Source organism: Anser brachyrhynchus (assembly GCF_964034855.1).
Source record: "Anser brachyrhynchus genome assembly, chromosome: 2".
Taxonomy (NCBI): Eukaryota; Metazoa; Chordata; class Aves; order Anseriformes; family Anatidae; genus Anser; species Anser brachyrhynchus.
In genome coordinates this window covers 97,234,770-97,259,123 of record NC_137695.1, presented here as the reverse complement: position 1 = coordinate 97,259,123, position 24,354 = coordinate 97,234,770, and the positions used below count along the sequence as shown (strand labels likewise).

The 24,354-nt window shown below is 36.2% G+C and overlaps 1 protein-coding gene across 5 annotated transcripts; it reads right to left on the bottom strand.

The window, feature by feature from the left end:
- Positions 1–445: 445 nt before the first annotated feature.
- Positions 446–24,350, bottom strand: LOC308190959 (uncharacterized protein). Of its 5 annotated transcripts, none has more exons than XR_013947595.1 (18): positions 24,143–24,294; positions 23,939–24,016; positions 20,473–20,541; positions 19,985–20,015; positions 18,349–18,408; positions 17,863–17,943; positions 17,054–17,190; positions 15,618–15,740; positions 14,229–14,271; positions 12,966–13,085; positions 12,021–12,159; positions 10,135–10,180; positions 9,755–9,814; positions 7,868–7,975; positions 6,034–6,130; positions 4,821–5,021; positions 3,706–3,859; positions 446–2,917 (listed from the first exon to the last, which is right to left on the bottom strand). XR_013947595.1 is itself a non-coding variant. In XM_080582807.1 (18 exons), the coding sequence occupies exons 2-17, from the start codon at positions 23,987–23,989 to the stop codon at positions 2,838–2,840; spliced, it is 1,446 nt and encodes a 481-aa protein (XP_080438933.1). In that variant the 5' UTR covers positions 23,990–24,016; positions 24,181–24,350; the 3' UTR covers positions 446–1,192; positions 2,797–2,837. The 5 variants fall into 5 exon arrangements, 4 of the variants coding, with proteins under 4 accessions (XP_080438933.1, XP_080438932.1, XP_080438931.1 ...); XM_080582807.1 differs by lacking the exon at positions 3,706–3,859 and having other exon boundaries at positions 446–1,192; positions 2,797–2,917; positions 24,181–24,350; XM_080582806.1 differs by lacking the exon at positions 3,706–3,859 and having other exon boundaries at positions 24,181–24,350.
- Between the last annotated feature and the right edge of the window lie 4 nt (positions 24,351–24,354).

The window sequence follows — 24,354 nt, the reverse complement described above, 5'->3', positions numbered from 1 at the left end:
TTCATCTTGTGGCCATTGCCTCTTGTCCTATCCCCACAAACCACTGAGAAGAGGTTGCCCAAATCCCTCTGTCTCCCACACCTCAGATATTTATACACATTGATAAGATCCCCTCTCAGTCTTCTCTTCTCCAGGCTGAACAGACCCAGGTCTCACTGTCTTTCCTCACAGGGAAGATGCTCCTTGACTTGTATCTCATATTCTGGCTTCCCACTTTCTCTGCTGACTGCTTCTGGAAGCCAGGGCTTTCTGGAGTACCTTAAAGATGCTGGGTTACAAGCGTATCTCTTACTTTCTGCAATTTTTTTACTTTGAATCTGTTTAGGAAGTGCTTGAGGTCATTTGAATGTGTTCAGTTTGATTTTACTCTTTCTGCATTGACAGAAGGTAGAAGTTAACAGGGTACTTACTAAAAGAGCATTTTCAATGAAATAGATGAATGGCATTGTGCTCCAAGAGAACATTTTTAATTGTATTTCTAAAATGAAGTTACATAATAACATTTCCTCCAACAAAAATGCAATAATAAAACCCAAGATTTGCATTTACAGAGTATGGAAACAATTAAAAGACTTAAGAAGAGTTTCAGTGAAGCCAATGCAGAATCAGCATTAGCATTTCAGGTTTCACATATGCTATCAAACCCTTGGGCACACTATATGAGTTTTGTACACTGATGCCTAGATCAAATTTACAAGATGGAGCCTGCTGCTTCAAAAAGGATAATAAATTCCTAACTCAGAAAGACATATCACAATCCTAGAAGAAACTGGAAGCAAAACAAGGGCAGGATGTTTCCATAACTCTAGAGTTATGATCAGAGGTCGTCACAATGTACACCAGGCAGCTTGTCTTCTGTTGCATACTCAAACATTTTCATTTCCTGTCAATTCACCTGAGTGCCCTTCTCTTTCACACGTTATGCCTTATAAGCGAAGTTCAAGTTCTGCAATTTTGTTAAAGATAATTTCTCCCAAGCTCTCTGGTGTCTCAGTAAAATATGTTATACTAAGGTAAAGCTAAAAGAAAAATCAGTCCCCAATTGGTAGAATTTTTCTTGTTATTGCTTAAGTTTTAAATTCAATGAATTCTCCAGATACACAGAATGTCTGCCTTGGTGTTACTTTAACAATCAGTGTATAATATTAAGTACAGCACAACATTTCTTAAGCATCATTTGTAGAGATAGTGCCTTAAAAAAAAAAAAACGGACACAAGTAAAATACTATCTTTAAAAACTGTTTAGGAACAAAAATACAGTTTTCCATTAGCATAAGAATATACTGAGCCATCACAAAACACAGGCAGATACAAAACCAAACAAAGTAACACTTGTAGACTCTATTTACACCAGAAAACAAAGTTTTAAAGGGAGACTAACTGCACAGCGGATTAGACTCTGGTCTTACCTCTGTTTCTGAACAGAACAAACTTCAAGACATTCTAGAAATTCTTCACAATTTCATTAAAATAGTAATTGTTTTCTGTTTTAATTTCTTTATTTGTTGTTGAAACATTTTCATTCCTACGTGGTTAATTCTAACTAACCAACTATCCATGTTCCTCCATGGTTAGTTTGTTCATAGAACAAAACTAACCAATTCTGCTGCTTTTTTTTTTTGTTACCTTTCTTTTATGGCAGCTTACATTCCAAGATATGAAGATTTGAAACCACCAGGATGGGGATTCTCAGTTCCATCCAGATCTCCAAAAAAAGTCTAAGTTAACATTAAAAGGTTCGTTTACCATCTGGCCCCATCATGTCTGTATTATACCAGCTTTTGGCTGCAAAGCTGAAGAGCTTTAATTAGAAGTACTGAACGCTACCCAAGACCACACGCAGGAAGAAGATTTTAATTAGGCAATTTAATTTTAAAATTTTATTTTTTCCAAACACATTAATCTGTAACCATCCAAAACATTTTTCTATCCTCCTACCAAATTAGTAGTGGTTAACACATAGGACTTATACATATAAATGTATATATTACATATATATATATACACACACGTATATTAAGTCAAAAACACTATTACAGCAGGTGAAAAAAAGTTTACCTTAAAAGAGCCAGAACTGCAGGATAGTATAAGCCAACTTTCACTTCATTCTCTTACTGGTCATATAAGAGAAGACACAAGATATTTTCACTACCACTTCAGTGTGCCTTAAGCATAGTCTGCTTACGTCTCTTGGGACATACCTCTGAGTTTGCAAGCAAGTAAACCTCTGCTGAGTTTGCTAAACTTTCCAATTATCTAGACTAAATAAATTACCTAGCGTCCTTGCACTTCTCAGCTCAGAACTGGACTGACAGCACTGGGTTTTTACTATTAATCTTTATTTAGAAACAGGAGGAGACCAATTCATTATTCTTACATGGAAGGAGATTTTTGATTTCAATAGCCTTTGAGCAGGGCTCTGCAGCCACAGGCAATAATTTCCAGCTATTTGTTGTAGCATGAATTTGAACTGCTGGCTTCTATTATCCCTTCTGTTGTTAACTCTTTGTAAACGAACCAAAAGAACCAATACAAAGAGATCAGATTACCAATATACAGAATGCAAAAATATTTAGGAAAACAACAGCTACCTGTTTTAAAAATATGTTTCAGCAGCAAGGGAAACATGAACTTTACAACCTTTCCACAAATACAGAAATGTCAGCCATACGGAGAAATAAATAACAGGAATCCCATAACCAAATTTTTAATTAAAATAACCCTGTACAGAATTTGGATATAGTAAAATCAGCTACATTGAGTTCATATCAAGTAAAAGAACATTCTCAAACTTACAGAAAGTAAATGCTGCAGTATTAACTCTGCTAACTACCACGTCACCGTGTGCTGCCATTGCTTGGTCTTCTCAGAGTCCCACTTTCAGTCAGGATCCTTACAACATTTGGAATATCAATTCCTTTGTTAAAGGTTTAAAAAAACAAAAACAAAGAATAAGTGGTTTGATGATACATTTTAAAGCACAAGTTATACTGAAACATTTAGATGATTACATGAATTTGGAGCTTTTCTTATTAAATAAAAAATACTCTAACAGTTAAAAAATGGAATGTGTTACTTAATTGCCTGGAAACTATTAACCATATTCCTGTGAACAGCTCTAATGTTTCAGTAAAGGGTCTGTCTAGCCCTTCTGATCTGTTGCTGACCTGCAAAGATCTGTAGCTGATGATTACGAAAACATTACTAGACGTTCTCCATTTTAACACTGCACCAATAAGTCAGTGTTCTCTTCAGAGCACAAGCAAGAATGCTACGTTGCTTTGATTAAACTGATGCCCATGACTTTGGAGGAGGGAGGGAGGGGAAAAGTAGAAGAAACACAGGGTCAGCTTAAGTGGTAAAAACAACCACTCAGTGGCCATAAACTAAGGAAAGAGTAGGAATGGAACCTGAAGTGTGCCTGAACCCTTGTGGGTTATGGGAATATTATGCTCTCCCAACCTCAGATCATCTTTAGATCAGGAAACTTTTCAAGTCTGATAGGGCACACTTCTAAACCTTTTGCAACTCTAAATTCCTTTATAGAAAATGATGGAAACAGAACTGTATGCTCTATTCCAGACACAAGCAAAACATGAGTTTATGTGACAGCAAAATAGTAACTCCCCTCTCTCCTTCCATTCCTTCCTTAATTCTTTGCATTCAGTTTATTCTTCTAACTGATAAGTTGATATTTCCACTAACCTGATGAGGAGCATTTGAACTTCAGTCAACCAACCCTTCAACTGATTTGAATAATGTTGCGATCACAAAATTTTGTCATCCAGATATTCATCCCTTTTTCCAGGTCACTTAAACAGCACAGGCTTTAAGCACAGGCCTACAGAACCTCCTTACGCTGTAAAAAAACAATTGCCTGTTTGCTATCTGTTTCTTATCTGACTCCTTTGCTGACTCCTTTCAAAACAACTCCAGAAAGTCTGGAAGGAGGATTTCTTATCATAAAATCTGCATACATACATCCCCACCACCAGCACTCTGAGCAGACCATATTTATCCAGGCGTCTACTAGTTTCCACCCTGTTTTTCTAAACAATTCTATTCACCTCTCCAACAAAAACTGGTAGTTTTGAGGATCACCTAGAACGCTGTACTGGCTCTGGACAGGATGGAGTTCACTTTCTCAGCAGCCCAAACAGTGCTGTGGTTTGGATTTGTAGCTAAAGCAGCACCGATAACACAGCTGTGCTTTGTCTAGTGCTGAAGTGGGCTTGTGCAGTGTCAAGGGTTTTTCTTTTTCCCCTCACTCTGTACTGCCGCAGTGAATAGGCTGAGGGGGAACGCCGCTAGGACAGCTGACCCCAATTGGCCAAAGGCATATTCCACACCATATAACATCATGCTCAGCAAGCAATAAAATTAGGTGGAGATAAGCTGGGGAGGGGGATGTTGTTCCCTCCCCCATCTCTGTCGCTTAGAAAAATTTGACACATGACAAAATTTATTAAACTTCTGCTCTTCCTATTCTTTTCCCTGTTTTTCACCAGTTATCACAGTTGAGATTCTCTTTTTTCTCTAATAACAATATGCTCGATTTTAGTTTACTGTCTTTTACCATGTAGATGTTAAATAGGCACAAATGAGAAAATTTTAAAAAAATCAGTGTTTATTAACACCTTCATTCATAGGAGTGCAGCCATTTTGAATTACCATTCCTAAACTGGCTCCTGAAAAAAATAAAAGGGGAAAAAAACCTCTCCCTAGTATCTCAAACTTCGTAATGTTTCAAAAAGCTAACAAAAATTGTTATGTATATTTTCATATGCGTTTGCATACGCCTTCATGTATATGTGAATTACCTCTGAAAGCTGGGTTTGCTGCTGCTATTTTGTGTAGAGTAGCAGTAACTTCCTCAACATTCATATTTCTTACACTGTTCAAAAATTCAGCAGTGATGTTGTTCTCATATGCTGCTTCCAAAGTGCCAGCTGAGAAGTTTTGCAGGTCATCTTCCTCAGTTACTGACAAGGACTTCTTAGCTGATCGGCTGCTTGAATAGTCTTAAAGAAAATAAATACTGTTTTTCAGTTCGAGAAGATTCTGAATAGTCTTCATTACTTAGTTATCTAAATAGGCCTTTTTAAAACATTATTTTCCAGTTTTGCACAGCATCATTGGTAAGGTTCACACCTGGCTTCACTAATAATATTTTCATACAACTGAGAGTTAGATATGCTTTTTATTTACAGAAAATCCTGAAGAAACAAGGGTGGCAGGTGGGTGAAAGATCTTTTCCTTATGGCTTACAAATGGAACTAAAAAGGAACTAAAAGTTCCTAGTCTTTCATATTATAAGCAATTACAATTTTTTTTTTATTAGTATTGTATTGAGGTTTACAAAAGTTAAGTTCTTTGGAGAAAAAATGTCACTGCATAACAAAAAAAACAACACATATGAAATAGATACGCTTAGTACTCCACGCAATTTTCTCTCCAAGTTTAGGACAAAATTTCCTACCACATGGCATGTGAAAACTAACCATTTATTTATATTAAGAAGGAAATTCTCTCAAAGAAATCCAAGATTCTTTGAAAAAATTCCTCAGAAGTACTGAGGTCAAGTAGTAGCAATATTCAGCTCTTAAACAGAATTTTCCATCCTCTACAACATAATTTTGTTTCCACTAATATCTTGCTTGGACTAGACCTGCACTAAGCCTCTTTTCCACCAAGAAGGAAAAAAGATGCACAAAAAACCTGCCAGTTATACTGTGAAAGACTCCTTAGAAACAATTGATTCTGGGCAGAGGAAATTCAGAGTCAATACTAACTCAATTTCTCCTCAAATCCTACAGTTAAGCAGGATGAACGTTTTTGAATAGGCTGTCCTTTTTAACATCTGTAGAGGAAAACAAACAAACAAACAAACTATTAATCTATGTTACTTGACTTTAGCTTTATTCTGCTTTTAAGCTCTACTTAAGAAGCAGGAAAAAAAAAAAAGCTTTTTAGAATTTAATCTTAATCAGTGTTAAGATTAAAGCACATTGAAGACTGCAATGCTAACATTACCAGTATCCGAATCACTAATATCTGCAGAATTCAGGTCAGATTGCTCTGTGGAATGTTCCAATACTTCTCCTCCATTATGTTCGGTATCTAAGAGATCCTAAGAGTTAGAAAAAAAGATGAGTTCAGAACTTCATCAAAACAACACCCTAAAATGACAAACTACTACATTTTACTGACCACAGAAACAGATGAGAGATCAGTATTTCTGCTACCCAATTTGAGAAAAAATAATATTTCTTTGAAAATTGTATGGCTGGAAATTAACCTTGATGCACACACTGCTCATGGTATTTGTCTACATCTAAAAAGCACTATATTAGGCTTAGTGATACTTACACAACCTAATTCTCCACCTGTCAGATCTAAAAAGGAAGTATTTTACGCTAAAAATATTTTTAAATTATCTGTTGAAAGATCACGGTTTAGGGTATTCAAGTGTTTTCACACATCAAGATTTTTTTTATTTTATTTTTCTACAACTAATACATTAGAAGTTGTTTTGGTTAGGACTTGATGGTTTTGTAGCATGTCAACTTCTGCCCTCTTTCCATATGAATAAAACAACAAAGAAAGTCTTATATAAAAGAACAGCAGGGATAAGGTAAAAGTAAACTTATTAAAGAAGTAAAAAAAATGTAAATAATAAATGAGAATTATAGACATGAAATTTACCACAGAGAAATACTGCCTTTTCAGGCAGAAAGAAAGCAAAAAGATATAATACAGGGAGCAAAGATAAACCTCACAGCAAAATCCTGAACTAAGAAAGGCTTTTCAAGACAAAACAAAACAAAGCAACAACAAAACCACTCTTATTTTCCTTGAATCATAGAATGGCTCAGGTTGGAAGGGACCTCAAAGATCACCTAGTTCCAACTCCCTTGCCATATGCAGGGACGCCACCCATTAAATCAGGTTGCTCAGGGCCTCATCTGGCCCTGAGCATCTAACCTGGTCTGGTTCCCTCCAGCTTGTTAGGCTGGTACTTAACTCTTATTTGGCATTTTCCACTCAGGCACATCTTTTAAACACAAAAATAGTTAAGTAACTGTAGCAGGAGGAGTAGCTGTTGTGGCAAATGAGAATTTTGTTCAATACTGACAATTCCATGAGAAAAAATAGCAGGGTTTCCAAAGACAAATATGGTAAATGGATTACAACAAGAGGTTCCTGCCATCCCTGTTGGCAACGGGGCAACGAATAAAAAATCATTCCAAGTGTGAAGTCTGAAGGTACAACATAACATGAACTGGAGAGATAGGGAGTGCAAATGGCTACTGCAGCAAGCTCAGAGAAGTACTCAAAACATTCATGTTTTGACTGACTTATCTTTACACAGACACCAGTAATGACGGGAGCAGGGAGGAACTGGGTTTTTAATAGCAGAACAAAACTGTGTAAGAAAATTGATGTCAGTGTCTGATTACACAATGAACAAAGTGAGGTCAAGACTGGGAAAGGAAAAAGAGAACAAAATTATCACGGATGTCAGAAGAGATGAGAAAACCGTAAGTTAGGATTGAAAAGGGGGTAAAAACAGCAGAAAAACAAACAAGGAGAAGCATGGGAAATAAAGGACAAAATTATTTTTGGCTTCTATTAAAAAAAAAAAAAAGCACACCTTTGGAGACAATGCATTAAGACTCCTCAACAGAAAAGTGGTGAGTTTATCCTATCGTAACTACAAAAATTCTTCAAGCATTTAATGGTCACAACTTTCAATACGGTTGGCATGACAATTTTAACTATAAATAAACCATCTGCAACAATAAATATACGTAATCACAGGAATCTACAGACCTGTAGAACAAAAACAAAACAAAACCCACATTACTTTTTTTGATGCAGACCGCTGACGATATTCCACCAGTGCCTCTGTGAGAGTCTGCGTTACTTTTAGGATAAAAGCAGCATCGTCTTCATTCAGAATCTCAAAACTTTGCTAGGGAAAAAAAATCCACAACATAAAAATTTTGCCTTTAAAAGATACAAATATCATAATGTATAAACAAATCCTGCAGGAACCTTATTGTTTTTTATATCTTTATTCTTCTGTCAGATGTGGCTAACGTTACAAAGTAAATAAAGTTCTATTTTTAATCCCATAAATTGTAGGGGGAAGGCACAAGGTCACAGAGAGGGAGAAAATCATTCACAGAGAATGATGCTGTGGTTACCTGATACAATCATTTGAAAAGGAACAACCCAGGAATGTTCCTGTAAATACATACATGAAAATGTTTTTCCTTAAGTATTTTGATTCTCTTCCCAAGATATCTGCATATGAACAAATGCGTACAATTTCCCTGAGGCAATTAGGTCACAACCCATTTCTCCACAACGTAGCAAAAAGCCAGAACAGTACTGAACTTGAAGATATTTAACAAATTGTCTTATAGTAATTCTCCTCTCTTTCCAAAGAAGCCTAAGGCAAAAGTAGAGTCTCTAAAGCACTGAAGCTCTACCAGGGGAGAAAGTTCTGGTGCTAACAGCCCTCTCAAGGACAGATACACGCGTTGTTCTCTTGTCTACATTAATCAAGTTCCGCTGAAAACAATTCCACGGGGCACAATATAAGAGAAGTACAGGTCTGTCCTAACAACTCAAAGTCTTCCAGATTAAAAGCAAACATCTTCAAACACTCCAGACAAAGGAAAAAAGTAAATCACCAATAACTAGCAATAAATTCATATGTAACTGCATAACTGGGGGTAGATTATATTTTCAGACTAATAGTATTTGTCTCTTCAGGTTTGCACAAGTCATAACTTGTTAAAAAATAGGAAGAAAAGTAAGATTACACTTGGGCAAAGATGTATCTGCTATCAGGTAATGAAAGAGATCCAATTATTTTAATGATAAAAGTTGAACATACAGCTCAGTTAAAAATTATTCAGTAAGAATAATCATTGAAAAACTGGAATTATGATATGAAGAGCAAATCCAGAAAGGATTCTTGTATAATTAACTTCCACTACATATGACAACTTTTGTTTCAGAAGAGGAAGAGAAGATCAAAGTAAAAAAAAAAATCAAAAGAAACGCATCGTGGAGTTTGTAAAGACATTAGTGTAAATGTTGATACTGAACAATTTTCAAACTGTCCAAAACAGAACGTTGTCCCAATCACATTCCCAACAGCCCTCCCCTGTTTTCAGAGGACAATCACACTATACAAGAGGATGCCTTGATTCACATTAGTTACTAGCAAGATACAATCTTTACAGTTTCCCCATTAAAAAGAGAAAAGAAATTACCATGCAGTAACAGACTCACAGTAACTACCAGTTAAGATTTTCATTAATTTTGTCTCTAATGTTTTAATGAGATTACCGTTTCCATATGCAAGATTGTGAATGTTGTTAATACACGTAACAGCTAGCAACTGCTAGTTTTCCCCTCTGTTTGCATCCCTGCTGCGAAATGTGTACACAACACATTTTTGACAACTGAATAGAACTCAGCTGTTCAGTCAAAGTGAATAGGTGGGATATTTTTGTGTTTGTTTGTTTCTAAAGTATACAACCTGCATGTTATTCCTTAAAAACTGCTTCTTCCCCTTCTTCACAACCAAAATGTTTCAGTAATATTAACTAGTTCCTAATTAGTAATTGATTAGTAATTGCTAATAAACTAATTATGAACCAGTAATTGTTAATTGCTTAGCAACTCTATTAGAATTTTTCAGAGATGAAATTGCAAGGAAAGATTTAGCACTTACCAAATAACCCAACAGTTCTTCTTGACTAGTGAATTCCTCAAGATTTGCTGCAGGTTCTTGCTGTTTAACATAAACAAGATCTATTATGTGTACTATTTATAACTGAAATTAAACAGTAATAAGTATTATGGTTATTCTAGGTTCTTGCTCTAATTAAATCGTGTGTACTTGTACAGAAACATGTACTTGTGTTTTCACAACAAAATCAGAAAAAATGTGTGTTTTTTTTTTAAAGTTTTCTTAGCAACTTGTAGGTAACTTATTGTTGATAACATTAGCAATTTGAATAAGCAAAAGCAAACATCATTGCCATATATCATAGTAATTATTTTCCCAACTATGTGTAAACTGGAACAACCCATTAAAAGAAAAATATTCACCTCAAGTTCCTCGTTTTCTTCCTGCAATTGTTTATTGGTCTCACACCTTAAGATAGAAAATATACACATTATTTTTTTGTTGTATATAAAAATAATACACACACAGTATCCAAATGGTTGATCTATCAAAGGTGTGTCAGTCAATAACTCAGTAATTAGTTTAAATTACTGACACACTACAGACTGTATTCTTTGAAAGGTCACACATTTCCTTGCAGACATCCTAGTGGTTCCAGATATAATCATAAAATATATTTATGATTTTTTTAGTGTAATTAGCTACATAAGTTCTAAAACCCAGAGTTAAGAAGAAAGTTTGATATTGGTAATAAAAGCTGTAAACATGCATTGCAGAAAGACAATGCCCCTAATTACAGTACAATTTTTTATTAGCACTTCACAAATTTGTGTTTAAAAACAGTTGGTCAGAAATAGTAGTATTTTATAATGTAGCCACAGAAATACTGAGCATACAAAGCCTCATAATTAACTCAAAAGTAACAGAAATTCTCAGACTGATGTTGCAGAATTGTTAAGTAGAAGCATCATTTCACTGCTTGCTGTCAAATGAAAATCAGATCTTCTTTTGAGAAACTTTACATTGAATTCACATTTCAGAAGTCTCACAAAAATAAACAGGAAGGAACAAGCTGAAGTGCTATTTTAGTAACCGTAACTTCCAACTTAGTCTCTCACTGGAACACCCGACTGCTCATAACTACCCAGGATCTATCTGAACAACTAGATTAATGAGAGATGTGTGATTTTCCATAGGATTCCGTTCTTAAAATTTAAGGTATGGGACTGCACAATGAGGATCAGTGTCAGGTAAAGCTTTCAGAACCTCGACGTGGATGTCCAAGATTGTATTAGCTTCCCATCTTTGACATTTTTACAAACTAATTTACTCTCAAGATAAATAACTAATATAGTTATTTGAACGCTAGACAAATACATACAAAGATTCATAAACCTAGACTTGAATCTGGTTTCAATTAGTCCTTTTCCTTAATGGTTGGTTGGCCCACAGAGAGGGAGAAGTCCTACAAAAACACATTTCGGGAACAAGAAAATTTCTCCTTTTACAGCTAACAGTAAATAAGAAAAAGGTGGCTAGCCCTTCATGTCTGACCGAGAAACAACTGGTTTATAGTCAGGAAACATTCTAAGAGAACGCCATTAAAGCAAAATCAAAGAACTAATTGTTGAAACATAAGTCTTAAGACTCATCAATATATGTATATCCCTTATCAACTGCTTTCCTGTAGTTCCTGGTGTTGCACAAAGATAACTAATGTTGAAGCCATCTCTCCCACACAAGTTGGATAATTCAAACTAAACTCACAGTACTGCTATTAATAAGGACTTTTACAAACAGCAAGCAACTTAGTTCTATCATTTAAGAACCACATATAATATTTATTATTGTTCCTCTGTGAAATCTTTTGTAAAGATGATACCCAATTGTTGCAGCTATTCACTGATTATCTTTTCCTTCTAAAATTACATACAGTTCATATACTGCCCTAATTGTCTAACATGAACCTGTAACAGTGAGTTTTTTAATGCGCTAGCAAAGATTCTTTTTGAATTTGTGATAAATCAGGATTACACCTTAAGGATAACACAGCTAAAACAAAATCTAGTTGCATCTACAGCAAAATCTGAGGTGAATTTACATGCACCAGGTTTTCTGTTGCCGACAAAAGCTTATGGAAAAGCACATACTTTCAGAAGACAAACATTCTACTATTACAGCACCCATCTATTCTTCACAGCACACTGTGCAAATCCCATGTCAGCAGACACCACCTACAACAGTTTCCTTTGAGTATATTTAAAGGGTTTTTGGGGTGGTGGATTTTTTTTTTTTTTTTTTTTTTTACTTTTCAGAATCGTTGCCTTTGCTGTCTTCTTCAGTCTTGTTGTCTTTGCTGCTTTCAATAGGCTTATTAGTTTCAGCCTTCTCATCTGGTTTTGCCTGTTCTTGCTGACTTTTTTCTGGCTCCTCTTGAACAGCCTTTTCTTCAAAAATGATAAAAACAGTATTATTAGTAACGGTTTTCTAGTGTACTAATTTAAAAGTATTCTTTGCTCATATATTTTAAAGACAATATTAATAAAACCTAAAGGTGAAAGTAAGGTATCTTGAAGAAATAAAAATTAAATAAAAACAGAACCTAAAAATCAAAGGCTTGGTTCAGCCATGAAGCATTTCTATTTTTCTGGTAAGAAATATTCTGAATGGGAATAATTATAATGCATTTAGTCAGTAGCCCAATTTCCCCTTTGACATTAGTTTACAACCAAGCAGTAACTTCTGATGTTTCTTCAGTTACAAAGCATTCACTAATTTTTACTCTTTAATCTGGTTTTGTTTTCAAGAAAACAAACATTAGTCAAATATGTTAGATGTTCAAAAGAAATCTAAGCAATTTATTTCCTTTTGATTCTCCTTGTGCCCTAAGCAAACAGACTGGCATACAGCTCTTCCCTATTTTTGTTCCTGACAATGAAGAATGCCTTATGTGTCCAAAAGAAGCCTGGGGCCCTTCTCATAGAAATATTCATAGTAAAAACTTCTTCTTATGAATTTTGTTTCTGTTATGAAGTATTCAGCTATAGCAACTTCAAGTAAACCTGGAGAGTTTTCTTTACAAACACTAGAATTATGCTTTCTGTCTGCCACAGATCCCAAACACATCCATGCACTGCACATGCTGCTTCTATAGCAGAACACAGCTATAGAAATTATACAAAAAGTACAAATAGAGGAAATAATTCGTGCTTTGTTAAGAGTTAAATATATATGTATAGCCTTATTCTCTAACCTTGAATAGGGTCTGGCATTTTTCCATCCTTACTTTTACAATCTGTTTCTTCTTCATTACTAAGCGACGTATCCATATGCTGAACTTTAGCTTTTGAAGGGCTGTCATCTGCATTAGGATCTAAACAAACACATTCAAAATGTAGCAAAATGGACATTATCTTGATAAAAGTGAAAAAGAAATTAGTTATAGTGGTTCTAAAAGTGCACTTGAATTTTAACTAGCTGCTTCTGTGCACAAATAGAAACAGTTACAAACATTAGAACAATTTTAGAAGCATTATTCTGTGATAACGTATTAAATATGAACTAGACATTTTAAATATTTTATACCCTGGTTACAATTACATACATAAATTTCTTTCTTAACATAATTAAATATTATAAATTATAGTAGCGTGCTACATGGTCATGCGCAAAATTAGACACATTAAACAAAAGGATTTTGAATAGGATTCAACTTATTTCAAAACTCCTTCTTAGATTCCAAATGGTTCTTTCCTTTTCAGAGTATGACAGTGCTAATTGAGATCATTATACAAATACTCTTCTCATTACTTCTACTGAGCTATTTTAAAACACAGTTTAGACATTAATATGCAATAAAATTATGTACATTAGTTTTAATTCAAGTCTGTATTTCCATGCAAGTCTGAGAATAAGAGCTTCATAGCAATTCTTATCCATTTTCCAGAATAGCATGCAGTTGGACTGTCTGTCCGTCCAGATGGTATTGTACAGCAAGTTTTGGAAGATTGATTAAACTGACTGAAGAAGTCTCACAGATACCATATTCCTACAGCTTTGTGAGAATCAAAGGCTGGTAAAACTGGAAAAGTTTTCCTCCACAGATAAGAGCTGCGGCTGTGCTTTAAGGATTCCATCTGGCTTTCTGGACTGCAGGTTAAATGCACACACTGAGGTCCAACCTGTCATTCTGCCCAGTTTACCAAAATGCCTGTGAGCAGCTGGCACTGCAGAGAGTACAGCTGTTACCAGGTAAAAAGGTAAATGACTCTGCAAAGTGAGGAAGGCTTTGTGGGTGAAGGGGAGAATGGAGAAAGAGCCATAAAAAAGGTCTTTCTAGTTGCTCCTGAAAGAACTTGCTCATCCATCAAGTTTTCAGTATACATAAACCTTACAAAACACAACTCAGAACATACGCACACAATACCATTCTGACCAAATCTTTCAACCTGCCCTGAAAGAAAGCTATCTTAGATCACAGCAAGTTTACAAGTTACATCCCACTGAGCGCACTTACATTCTTGCCATCTCTTCCTCATCATCGGGGCATCCGTAACAACCTGTAAATAAAAACCATTTACGTTAGCTATTTTGTGGATACAATTTTAACTTAGGTATTTCATCAAATATTTATTTTTTAAAGATATGACTGATAGTGGTACACACAAGTGTAAACCACCGAACGGACATGCAAGAGTAGTTACTCAAACAGTTACTTACCACAGTTAAACCTGTTTTAAGAGCTTAAAAAAATAAAATAGCTGGTTTCAGAAAAAAAATATAATGATTTATAACAGTTTATATACCCTCTACTTAAACATTCCTTAAATCAAGAACAAATTTTTTATGGATGTAGTGAAACAGTTCATGGAAAGACAAAACAGTCTACAAAATATAAATGAAATTAATTATTTCTATATCCATGAAGAAAAATCTGAAACATACATACATGCATGTATGATTTCCACCAACATAATGTAATTAATATTCTTCCAGTATGTTTATTTGCTTGCAAATAATAATAGTCTGCATGCAAACAGATTTCAGATATAAGCACTTACAATTTTGCTGAAAGACAACCCTTGCATAATTAAGTAGGATTTGGGGCTTGCACAGAAAGAATACTTACTAGCATTAGATCTTGCCAAGAAACACTGCTTAGCAAGCAGGCTGTTTACACATTGAAATTGATGGAGAGCACAAATTTAAGGTATGCCAAAAAGAACGCTAAGCACCTGAGTTAAGTTGTCATGAACCAAAGTGGTGAGGCACACCTGAAGAAGAAGCTCTGCCAATATCCTGGCCAGATAAAGCTGGTAAACGTTTCTAAACATTATTGCAGAATAAACAACAACTGAAAGCAGTATGAAGATAACTTCATAAGAACATGCTTCTAACAGTGCAACCCCTCAACAGTTTCAGCTCATGGTGCTCCTATGAACCCATGCCATTGCTGAGAACCTCACATCCACCTGCAAATTTGTATACTTCCCCGTGTATATCACTGATTTTTTTCATCTGTTTCTTTTGTGAACTGCCACAGGATGCTAACAGAGCAGAAACTCTAACCTAGAAAAGTATGAGGGTAGCTTCCTAGCAAAAATTAAACAAATTGTTTTACATACATACACAACTGGGAATTGGCTAAGTATTAATACAGATATTTTGTATATCTGTGCTCCCTAGAGTTGTATTTCTGTACGGTCAGATAGCATGAGTATTATTTCAAACAAGAGAAATACTTAAATACTTATGATGGGAATGACCAATGGGAAATTGTATCCAGAGTAATCTTGGAAGAAATATTAAAAAGATAAAAGCACTTGTAGTAAAGGTTAAAAAAAAAGGGGGGGGGGGTTCAGTTTATTTATAAGTGTATAACTTCTGGCATTCTTAAGAAATGTACCTTTATTTGTTTTCTTCCTTCTTTCTTCTCAATTGTTAATGCAACTTGCCTAACTTTTCTGTTGAGTTCAGAGCCTTTACCCTTAACTTCATCAGATTCTGCTATCTCAGGATAATGCTGTTTCTAAAAAAAATAACGAGATGCAAATCATGAAGTCGTGCTTCATCCTATGCAATTCTTTCAAGATCTAGCACAGAAAGAGAGAATCATGGGAGAAAAAAATCAACCTGTATACATAAAAAACAGAACTTCCTGAAATGTTTAGGTATAGAATTGCAGACTAATTGAGGGGACTGAAGCTGAATCTGCTCAAAGCAGGCTTGACATTCAACTCTGAACTGGCTGCACACGGCTTTTTCTACTTGGGTCTTGAAAACCACAGTAGACAGATTCTACAATCTTTCTGGGCTACCTGCTCCAATGCCTGACTGTCCTCACAGCAACAAACTTCTTATGTAAAGTCAGAAATTCCCCTGCTTGAATAAAGTTTCCAGCCATGCACGTCCATGAAGGGCCTGATTCTGACTTCTTAATAACCTCCCCTGAGGTACTGAAGGGCTGCTGCTAGATCCCCCTGCAGCTTTTTCTTCTCCAGCCTGAACAAGCCCAATTATCTTAGCCTCTTCTCACAGGGAGAGTGCTTCAGTCCCCTCACCATCTTGGCAGCTCTCCACTGAACTTGCTTAATTTCATCAATAACTTTATTGTTTGCAGAAGCACAAGGCTGGACACAGTATTCTAAATACAGCCTAAGAAATACTTCTAGATACGGCCTAAGAAATAGTCTCTTGCCTACAGTTAATCCATCCCAGGTGCATGACTTAAAAGTTATCCTTCTTGAATTATTATTACATTTACAGTACTTAGGAATGTAACATAGATGGGGTAAACAAGAAGTACAAGAGCTAAGAACATGAAAACCACCAGTACAACTCTCACTGAGCATATCCAGCTGAATTAACGAACAGAAACAACAAGATCTTTAAGAAGGACATTGTTGCAGAACCAAAACAATACACCCTGTAACAACGTTAGCTCCTAAGACATCTAAAAGATGGAACAATTTCTTTATTGATTCAGTTCTTTACAGTAATTTAAAAAAATTAGTTATAAGCCTACTTCTAGGCAATTACAGCTGTGCATTTCCTTTTTGGTGTTGTTAGCCAACCAAAATAAAATACACTAACAACTCAGTGTCAGCAACACACCTGCACACACATTATTGATGAGGTGAATTTTAAATCCATTTATTAGACCATCAACATGTATGACTGCAGTACAAATTTACGTATTTTCACAAAACCTTATGCAACAGCTTAAAAACACCAGATTTTTTTTTATTAAAATCTGACTAGCAGATTCTCTACTTAAACCATTATACCAATAATAATAATTAAAAAGAAAAAAAACCACACACCTTTACTGTAAAAACTTACCAAGTATGCCAGTCTATGCTTGGAGCCGCAAACATGCATGAACATGTTACTCAGTCCTGTTTTACAGTGGCACAGTTGACACTCATAGAGAAAAGGGAAATTGTCTTTTGATCGGTATTCGATTATATAATTAAGTCCTGCATTGATTAAAAAAAAGTTAGGAAATTTGATGTTTGCTGAAACAATGTGTTCTACTTGTTTCTTAGGCTCCAAAATATAATCAGTGCTAGCTACAAAAGAGGTAATAAAGGAAACTATCGTTATTGCATGTCAAACATGTGGATGAAGATTTTTGTAACTATGAGTTATTTCATCTTTTGGTTGTCTAGACTTCTTCAACACCAAACACATAAAACCAAATTTCTTTGAGATGCCTTATTTTTACCACAGCACTTCAAAAATGGAAAAAAAAATCCCTTAAAAATTAATAGCAACAGTTCTTTTGTTACTATTTGTACATTTTAATACATGCTCCTGTAGTTATTCTTCTAGTCCAGTACACTCTCCCTTCCCTCCACAGGACTGGCAGCTACAATTGGACAAAAATAGTAAAGCTCATTTAAGTCCAAGTTTCTTTCTATCGTATCACCTTAGACTGTTTACAGACCATACTCTCAGAAGCATTCTAGGCTAAATCTAACAGTTTTGTCCTTAAGATCAGTCCCTTTCATACCGTACTACTAGGTACTCAATGTAAAGTTAGTAAAAATCATAACGTGCATTAGAAGTTTACATTTTTAAGATTAACTCAATGCTCTTTAAAGATAAACATCACACAAGCAAGCAATTGAAGTATTAAAAACCCTCACCGAGTGCAGGTTCTGAATCTTTACATGTGTTAAGTTGCTCTTCCAAAGTCTGTCCATGAAATCTCTCTGGCTCGGTTTGCACTGTAAGATAAGATCAATTTCATGTAATCTCACATCATCCATCGATCAGTCTTCATGGTCTCAAAAAATCTCCAAAATGAAATGAAGTCCTGACTCTAACCTTTGGCCTAGAGAAAACATGCTAAGTAATTCACGTATAAGTGAATCCCTGCTCACAAAGAGCCCCACAGCTCAAATCAAGTCAGTTACTGAGAAACTCTATCCCCAAAATCATGTTTTCACTTGTTTTATAACATCTTGTGTGCAAATATTATTCTATGTATTATTACAAATATTTACTGTAAATGGGAAATACAATGAATAGAAATGAACTCAAAGCAACCTTCTAAGATCTAGACATCTGTACCTCAAAACATTTCATTTCTCTCTATGCTTTCTTTTTTTTTTGACATTAAACATTCTTACCATAATCAGGAAGTTTTTCAGGTGTTTTCACTTGATCTCCTGTGCCACCTGCAGCTTTAACTAAAACAAAAACACGCAGAGACACAAAAAAAAAAAACAGAAGTGGAAATTTGGTATTATATATATATATATTTTAAAGAAAACTATAGACAACAAACATGTTTTGTTTTGAACGTGCTACATGATTTTTCGGATAGAAAATATTTATACCAAACAACAAACTTATTTCATGTCAGCCAATTCAATGAAGCAGGCAGAGGCAAACCAATGCAGCCTCTAGTTACCTCATAACGTGGGTTTTAACACACAACACAAAATTAAATTCTTAAATAGTGGCTTAAATTCTAAGCAATTTTGACTGTAATTTAATTTACATAAAGACAACCTGCAACAAGGAGAAAGCCTGACTGATTTTCTATGATGCCCATACCTTTTATTCTATAATTAACAAAGCTTTATTTCATAAATTTCAGGGCTACTTTAATCCAATACATCACAGAAATTCAATTTAAATCCACTGATCTTGAGACGCTTAAACCTCCTGCCTGTCAAGACACTTGATTCAGGCCAATAACCTTCCTGTCCTTTTTAAAAGCTCTACAGCTATCCCCTTCCCAGTCAAGTATTTTTTTTTTCTGTTGGTATATGGCATGTGTTAGGGCTGGGGTTGCAGAACGTTAAGACAGACAGAGATAATGACCACATAACGTGATCTGTCATCGAAGAACTGGGAGAGGGAGAGAGATCTATATAAGATGAGACTGGGGCGGGGTGGGGGGAGTGGAATGCCAATGCATGCAAAGGAAACAAGTTGTCATGAAGAGAAAACTACAAAGACTAAGAATATAAATCATATTCTGGTCACTAGAACTCATCTACTTTTTTTAGTGTCCAATCAATCTGGGAAAAGGGAGCAGGAAAGAAGAGAAAAAAGACATGTTGATCAATTCACCTCTAAACATTTCAGGGCATCTACGCTGATAAATACCTAATTGCTTAAATTTGCTTTAACGACTGTACAAAATATCCCAGACTGGGTAGGTGCAATGACAACGCATAGTTGGGCCACAACTTTCAAACTAAATCCCAGGAGCAGTGCACTGCACAAACCTGTATCACTGTACAAACCTGTAAATACATTTTGGTGCGTCATAAAACACAAGTAGGAAAAGTTATAGTTAAACCCTCATTCCTAGTGGAACTAGACTAGTTCATAAAAAAATAAGTTTTAGGGATAATTTAAACCTATTAGAAGTACTTTGCTTCAGCTAAACACGAAGATATCCGTAATGAGATCTTTAAAAAAGCAAATATAAAGCGTGTGCAGAACACATACGTTTAGGAAGTATATATATTTTTTTAAATGTAATTTCAATCTTGAATGTCTTTGAGGTTGCTCAAATTTTTAAATGTGGGCAATCGTTAGTATTGTAGCTAGTGCATTTTAATAAACTTCGCTCACATTATTAATTTTTCACTGTAGGATTATACAGTTATGTCATCGAAGAACATAGGTCAGGTCTTGAAGCACAGATCTTGAGAAAGGCTTTTTCTTGTTTCATAAATATCTAAATTGGGGCAGGGAGAAAGCTGCACCTATAATATAGGATAGGAACTAAAAAAATCTTGCACTTACCAATACCATGAGCTTTCAGTGCTTCTTCAACCTAAGTTAGTGAATTATCAACAACCAAGGAAAAAAAACAGTCACTTAAGATTCAAAAGACAGCGATGTAAAAGTATCTTTGTTTATAAAATGGGTTAGATTAACACTAACACCTTAGACCACCTCAAGAAAATTACATTATACTCAAAAATATATTTTCCCCAGGTAGTCTATCATTTAAATAATTCCATTCTGCATTTATTATCAGTCCTGCATTCTGATGGATTCTCTGTCTCTGCTAATCCAGAATATAAGACGCAAAGTTTTATCCATCTTTTCTGATGGTACCAATGTACAAAACTAAGTTCCACTTTATTGCAGTAAACAAAATAGCAAAGCAACAAAACAAGTTAAATATCTGAAATTGCACACTCTAAAAAAGATATTTCAACCCCCCATTCTATTGCTAAATAAATCTATAAAATCCGACAAAAGGTGCACTCAAAAACTGATCTTACCGTCTTATGCTTGAATCCAAGGAAGTGAGTCTGCAAGTTTAATGCAGAAGCACACCAGATTTTGCAAATCTAGGTTAAAGAGAAGAAGTGTTTCTAGCATTGCACATAAACCAACAGAAAAAAAAAAATACAACTGATATCAAAACAAATCACAACTGCCATTAAAATGTCAGCATAGGCAAGTTCTATAAAAGTACTATTTCTATAAGACAAGCTAAAGAACTTTACTAGACCTCAACTAGAACTTCTCTTCACGAGGTTCTACAACCACCAAATAGCCACGTAATTAAAAGGAATCTCCACATCGCATAAAGGTTTCAGATGTCGCCAGAATCCTGCTGCTATCTCATGGCATATTTTTGCGTGGATAAGCCAAGACAGACCCAAGATCTTCCTCACACCCTATCAACCAAGTCTGACCCAGAGGCAGTGCATAGTTGTCACAAGCCTATACACGTGTCCAAAGCCAGTTTTTCTCAGAGCAGCAGGCAAACTAACAGACTTGCGCTCTGATCTGTTTGGGGCCTGTCTCACTCACATGCATGTCAAGTGTTTCAGTCACAGCTGGTTTATTTCCAAATACTTCCTCCTCGTCTAAAAAACATCTTTAAAAACAACAGCAATAACTCTGAGAAACAGATACATTATGATTTTTTTTTCTAATGAGGAGCTGCAGTTTAATCTTCCACTTCAAAAGAACACCCTTATCTAAAAACATAATATTATTTCAATTAAATTAAAATTACTAATTATTTAATAAAATTATTGGCTTGGCTGTTTTGACACAACACAGTCAAACATGCAAAAGACAGCAAAGTAAGTTTGATGCCAGTGCTATATAAGGAGAGAGGAAAAAAAAATGTTAAAATAATAACAAAATAAAACAAGTTGGTAGGAATCTTCATACCCACCCAGAAAATCCACCTGAAGGACCCTAAGAACAAAAGATGTCTTAACGTATCTTCCTATCTTCTCCACCAGAGCAGCAGCAAATATAAGCCGTAGAACAAGAAGACGAGCTCAAGATTCTTAAATTCTTTGAGAAATTTTCAATACACCTGCTGCATCTACACCTCTACCTTCCTAACACCTGGGTCCCCATATTCCTATGCTTTCTTGCATTCCTGCTCACTGAATCCTTTTGAAAGGGTAGTTTTGTCTTCTTGATGTCCATTGAGTGTGTGAGACTAAAACAAATTTGACTAATTTATGCATATACAAAGAAGATAACAGCATCCCCAAAATTCATTCTTAGAAGTGAGAACAGTAACTTCTTATATGGGCTTTAAAAAATATGAAATATGCATAACTAGAGTATGGTCGAGTTGCAAAAGCAGAAAGATTTCCTGTCCTGTTCAAAAATGTTTACATGGCAAGAGTTTCATCCTCCTACCACACCATAACCATGCACTTCTGTGCCAGATGTTCTTTTGTCATGCCTCGGAATACAAACTAAAACCCCACAAGACATCCCATGCCATTCCAGTATAGGATCAACATCCAAGAGTCTCATCTACCCCAACAAAGTCCTAGAGTTCTCAGTCTCTCACACCTGGTTTCCAGTGCCCTGGCACTCCTGTTCACCAGAGTCAACACCACAAAGATGCAGAATCTGCCAAGATGCAGCAACTCTCACCACACCCTGGGTGCACTAAGAACAAATTGTCACAGCACTGCAGTCTACCTGCCACAACCCTAAGCAGCTGGCCCACGACTGGTCTGGCCAGAGATTTATGGGCAGGTGAACTTACAAGGTCCTGCAACCCTGTGCAGGACAGTGGTGTAATACAGCTGACGGCAGTGGAAGTTCTCCCAGGAGGAGGATGGGCTCTCGAGGAGATAGATCAGTGCTTAGAAGAAATCCATATAAAATCAGAGGCTCCAGGATATAAGATGGTACCAATGCTCCTCTCTCATGTCATCTTTGTACACTAAAGAGCTGCTGAAACCAGAAATGGAGTACAGAGTCCATCAGTAGCCAGACAGCTAAACACAGAGTCCAAACCCAGATGACCACTCTAATACACATGCTGTATGCTAATCTCTCTGTTTTGGTAGCACTATGTATCGTCATTCTGTAAAATGAGAAATCTCTCAGAAAAAAAGAAACAAAAAACATAACCATGGAAACACACAAACCTTTTTTCATTCCTGTTTTCTATCCGATTAGAAATAAAGAAAATGCTTTGTTTTTCTTTTCATTTGAGCCTCTAACAAACCACAAGAAAGAAGTTTTATTACTCAACATATGCTTCAGTATTCTTGCCCCTGCTCAGACAAAGATACTTAGCAGGTGTATGGACAGGCTTGTTTCAAGCAGACCACTGCCCTGGGTAAACTAAGGGAAAGAAAGAACATTTTGTAAATAACCTTAACATTTTTATGTATAAAGATCTATTTTTGAAAGGGAACTCCCATCACAGCTTCTTGAACGTTAGCAAATTATCAACAATAACCTACCTAAAACTAAGAAACTATGCTCGTGTTAACGTGTTCTGTATTTGCACGAGATGTAATGGCAAAACTTTACAGTTAGTTGTTATTTTCACAATTGGTAAACTTCAGAACCCTAACTATCTGAACTGCAGACACTTTCTGTTGAGGTTTCAAAAAACATTATAGGGCAATTACTAAATTTGTAAGTTTATAAGGATCTCACAAAATTAACAATAGGGAAAGTACATTAAAAGATTAGAGAACACATAGGCAAGAATACTGTGCAATAAAGGTTACTAAGCAAAGCTGGCCTAAGTTAAAAATGGAAATATGCTAAAACTGAGCAGAAGACGGGCAAATCATAAACCTAACACCATCACAAGCCAACTTGAACATAGCTGCTGTTTCCTCTGGTGTTCAGCAAGAAGTAGAACCAGTACAATAACTGAAACTGCCCATGTTTGGTTTGAATTCAACACGACAATGCATTCACATCAAAATGTCATTACTTCCCTTCAGCTTCCTGAAAATAATGCTCTGAATCAAGAAGCTGAACGAAGCCAAGTAACAGGGAACCAGGCACATCAACACTGTGGTAGCAAAACTGAAAGACGAAGGCTAAGAGGGGAGGAAGAGCTGCAAAAGATCTTCTCCTCACAGATTAATTCACTATATAAACAAGAAGGACTACTGGGGATCGGTCTGAGGAAGCCCAAAGCTGGCAGCAGGTAATATGCAGGTAAGAAGGAGGCTGTAATGCAAGGCTGCTTTCAAAACCACGTCAGCTGTAAACAATTGCTGTCCTATAGAAATTCTCTCTATGTGGTGAACATCAGGTTTCAGCTGACTGTTACTCTGTACTAATAACTAGAATAACTACTTTTTGAAAAGGTGAAGGAGAAGTATCAGGCCAAAAACATGTTCAGAGATTCCCCAGGAAAAAAAAGCACCGGCTCAGCTCAAGATAAGAGTTCAAACTCGGTTCAGCTCGATTTCGCGTTAGTTACAATTCCCAGCAAGCAATACTTACGTTGCAGTAGAAGGGGTTTACCTGCTTCTTTATCTCAGCTTCGGGGTCCATGGCTGAGCTTCAGATGATATGGCAACTCTAGGGAAAGTACCAAAATAAAACAGATTGTTATTTTAGATCCAGGAAATCGCCCGAATCCCCGGGGCACGGCAGGAAACCACTCGAGCTTCCCTCGGGCAGCACAACACCGCCGGGAGCCCTCACCCACGCCCGGCAGCAAGACAAAAGCAGCCGCCGCCGACCTTCCCCGCGACCCCGGGGCTGCGCTGCCCGCCTCAGGGCCGCCACATGGCGGCCGCGCCGCCCCGCCGGGGGACACCGGGGAAGGCGGCGGCAGGGCCCTGGCTGCCCGGAGAGCCCCCGGGCCGCCGCTGGGAGCGCTGTCGGAGGCAGAGCCCGGGCTGGTGCCGTAGGGA

What these genes read in the sequence shown, in the direction of transcription:
- LOC308190959 (XM_080582806.1), bottom strand. Translation starts at nt 23,989, where the DNA reads ATGGACCCCGAAGCTGAGATAAAGAAGCAGGTAAACCCCTTCTACTGC. An exon ending in AGCATAGACTGGCATACTTG is followed by an intron (nt 15,741 to 17,053) that starts GTAAGTTTTTAC and finishes TATTTTTTTTAG; the next exon opens with AAACAGCATTATCCTGAGAT. An exon ending in AAAGGCAACGATTCTGAAAA is followed by an intron (nt 10,181 to 12,020) that starts GTAAAAAAAAAA and finishes TTCTATCTTAAG; the next exon opens with GTGTGAGACCAATAAACAAT.